General features: G+C 38.5%; 1 protein-coding gene across 1 annotated transcript in view; it reads left to right on the forward strand.

Annotated features, from left to right (window-relative positions):
* The window catches only part of LOC118411213 (centromere-associated protein E-like), a gene marked incomplete at its 3' end in the record, with an annotated part of 7,267 nt that extends 4,222 nt beyond the window's left edge, over positions 1 to 3,045 (forward strand). Inside the window, 7 exon segments of the mRNA XM_035813302.1 lie at positions 93 to 149; positions 268 to 319; positions 509 to 599; positions 918 to 1,047; positions 1,532 to 1,651; positions 2,368 to 2,538; positions 2,868 to 3,045. Coding sequence (XP_035669195.1) covers positions 93 to 149; positions 268 to 319; positions 509 to 599; positions 918 to 1,047; positions 1,532 to 1,651; positions 2,368 to 2,538; positions 2,868 to 3,045 — 799 coding nt within the window.
* Between the last annotated feature and the right edge of the window lie 224 nt (positions 3,046 to 3,269).

A 3,269-nucleotide genomic window follows, 5' to 3' on the forward strand; every position in this document is an offset into this window, starting at 1 on the left:
TGCATGTATTACAGCAATAGACTTAAAGTTTGGCACAATTTGGTCTTTTGAGGAATTGGTTCTTACAAGTCATTGTTGAACCCTTTTCTTAGATTATAGAGAGCCGAGAACAAGGAGCCAAGGATGATGCGGTGAACGTGTCTCAGTTGGTGAGCATGATTCTGTCTTTTAGTTTTACCTTGAAAATATGAATTGGTACATAAACACACAAGATAGTTGAGAGTGGTAGACTTTAAAGTAATTGATACATATATTTCCTTCCTGTAGAACTTGGTGGACCTTGCTGGTTCGGAGCGAGCCAGTCAGACTGGAGCTGAGGGTAAGAAGTGACCCTTGTCTTATCTATCTCTGGTTAGAAGTCTTCTTTTTTGTAGAGTATTACTCTACTTCACCACAAGGGAATGAGGCATTGTTTTTAGTGTGTGCATAATATTATTGTCTTTTTTTCTTGTCATTTATATTTATCAAGATGGGTGTGAATTTGATTCCTATGTGATTCCTGCGATAGGACAAAGACTGAAAGAAAGTGGTGCCATCAACCAATCCCTGCTAACACTTAGCAACGTGATCCGTAAACTCAGTGAGTGTCCACCAGAAGGGTGAGTATCAAACAACTCTGTATAGTTGTCAGGCTCTTCCTACCACCTTCTGAGCTTCTAATGCTTGTTAAAAATGGATTAGTAAACACTATAGTGTTACATCTCTGCATGTTTAAGAATCCTAGCATACTTGTGAACACTTATGGTGACCTTTTGTGCTTGGCTTAAATTGCAAGCTGCTTGAAAAAGAAACATGCTTCACCTAGATGGATGGTGACTGCCAAATCAATGTTTAAAAATGTACTTCAAAAAGTTCAAAGTATTTTGTTTCTGGGTTATTCATCAGCAAAATAAATCAATGTTCCATCTCACCTGCAGGGCTTACATTGCCTACCGAGACTCCAAGCTGACCAGAATCTTACAGATGAGTCTAGGAGGAAACTCTAAAACAGCTGTCATATGTGCTGTGACACCAGCGGAAGAAGAACAAACTAAGAGCACGCTCCAAGTCAGTCCATTATTTATCTCATTTTTTTCTGATCTATAAAAAAAACTACCTTTCTCATGATTTATTATATACAGTTTACACTCTTTGTTCCATGTTTTCATGGACTTGTTGTCATTGACCCTTCTATATGAATCACAGATGTTTAGAGTCAGTTTGTAAACTTAGGAGTACTTTATCTCTAGTTGCATTAAAATGAAATATTTGAGACACATCACAATTTTCTTGCAAATTCTAATGATATCCTATTATGATAAATGGTGGTGCTCAAGGAAAGATGTTGAAAAAAAAGCTTTCTGGTATACATGGATATGTATTAGGAATAGGATTTTTGACCCAAGTAGTTTTATTTATTAAGCTTCACCATAACAAAATGGAAATAGTATATAAAGCTGATTTTTGCTTTAAAAGGTAAAGAATGTATGAATTTGCTAGTAACTGGTCTGTTCCTTCATCATTGTTGTTTTCTTTTCTGTTCCATCTACAGTTTGCAACAACATCAAAGTCGATCAAAAACAAGCCTGTAGTTAACGAGGTTCTGTCAGAGATGGCCATGCTGAACAGAGCCAAGAAGGAAATTGCAAACTTGCAAAAGAAGATCAAAGAGGTAGGATGAAGTTGGAAATCAGCAGGTATACTGTACTGCATTTCACTAGTTTTCATAAGGTTACCTGGTACCAGTAAAATAACATTCCCCTCATAAATGCGTCAAGTTGAACATGAACTGCTGTGATATGCTTGAATTAAGACAAAGTATAAGTAACTGTATCAGTCACTCTAATGAATATGGAAATGGTAAAGGCTTTTGCAAAGTTCTGCAACAGATCATACAGTCTAAGAAGAATATCTTGTTTGACTCGGGCAGGAATGGACATGATCAGCTGGTGTGAAGTCGTACCTATTGAAGGCATGCTGTAAATGTGTAACTACTAGTACATTTAAGTTTGCAGTAAACTAATTTTGCCGTAAGGAGAAAATGGAATGTTCGCAGTGGTTTTGAATTTGCGATAGCACTATAATGCCATGTTGCTTCAGTAATTGAAACATAGGTGCCTATGTGGACATCCAGTCAAAATGTATTGATGACTTGTCATGGGTGCTACAGATGGAGAGAACAGTTGACTCCAACACATCATGATACTGTGCAATGTATGTTACATACTTGTAGTACTTGGAAAGGGTGTAGGTGGGCAGAGGACAGAACAAAATGTTTTTTTAGTGGTTTGAATTTGCGGCATAGAGGTAACTGTGAACATTAAACCACCGCAAACTTTGTATTTACAGTAAATAAGGGAATGCTTTACTTTTTCTTCATCAACATAGATGAATAGCCAGACTGGCTTTCTGACCTTAGAGCAAGATAATGAGGAGCTTCGGCAGAAACTACAGGAAAAGGAGCTGCTACAACAGGAGCAGGAGAAGAAGCTGAAAAACATGGAGGTTTTCATGTGTCGATCCAGCATAGATACTAAAGCACTCACCGAAAAGGCAAAGGTATGGCCACTTTTATGTGTGTGTGTGTGTGTGTATGCATGTGTGTGTGAGTGCGCGTGTGCATGTGTGTTTGTGTGTGCCTTTGTTTATATGTGTGGAACTGTGGATATATGTATGCATGCCTGTTTTTGTGTGTTGATGTGTGTGCCTCTCTTGTGAGTGCTTGTGCCTCTGTTTATGTGTGCTTTTCTGGTACATATTGTTGGTAGGGAGCCTCAGTCTATGGAAACATTTATCATGTCTAACATATAAAAAATCTTGACCTTTTGGGGCAAGTTAGAATAGGATATCAGTCCATATTGACCAAGAAAATGAATACTCTTTTGCAGAAAAACCCCAGAAGAGCCACCTGGTGTCCAAGAGTGGGACAACAGAATCGCCTGTCCTTTGACCCCTCTTCTTTCAAACCGCCAAGCCAAGACGTTAACCTGTCCCTGTGCGATGTTCCGGAGTTCTCCATACCCCGCAAGAGGAGGAAACATTTCTCTGGAGAACCTATCTTTGGTGGTCAGTGTTGGACTATGCCTTAAAGGTCATAAACATAACGTTTGCTGTCAAACTACTCTGACGTAGTCTGGAGAAATATAAAATCCCTTTTGACTTCTCACGTGCATAAAAAGTGCTATTGTTTTAATGTGTGAAAGAGCGGCTGCATCTGAAGTATTTGTTTTGTCTGTGTCACCATGATTTTTGAATAGTAAAGCAGAGACTTAGGGTTTTGTCTTAAGTCA

Source organism: Branchiostoma floridae, chromosome 3, assembly GCF_000003815.2.
Source record: "Branchiostoma floridae strain S238N-H82 chromosome 3, Bfl_VNyyK, whole genome shotgun sequence".
Lineage (NCBI taxonomy): Eukaryota > Metazoa > Chordata > Leptocardii > Amphioxiformes > Branchiostomatidae > Branchiostoma > Branchiostoma floridae.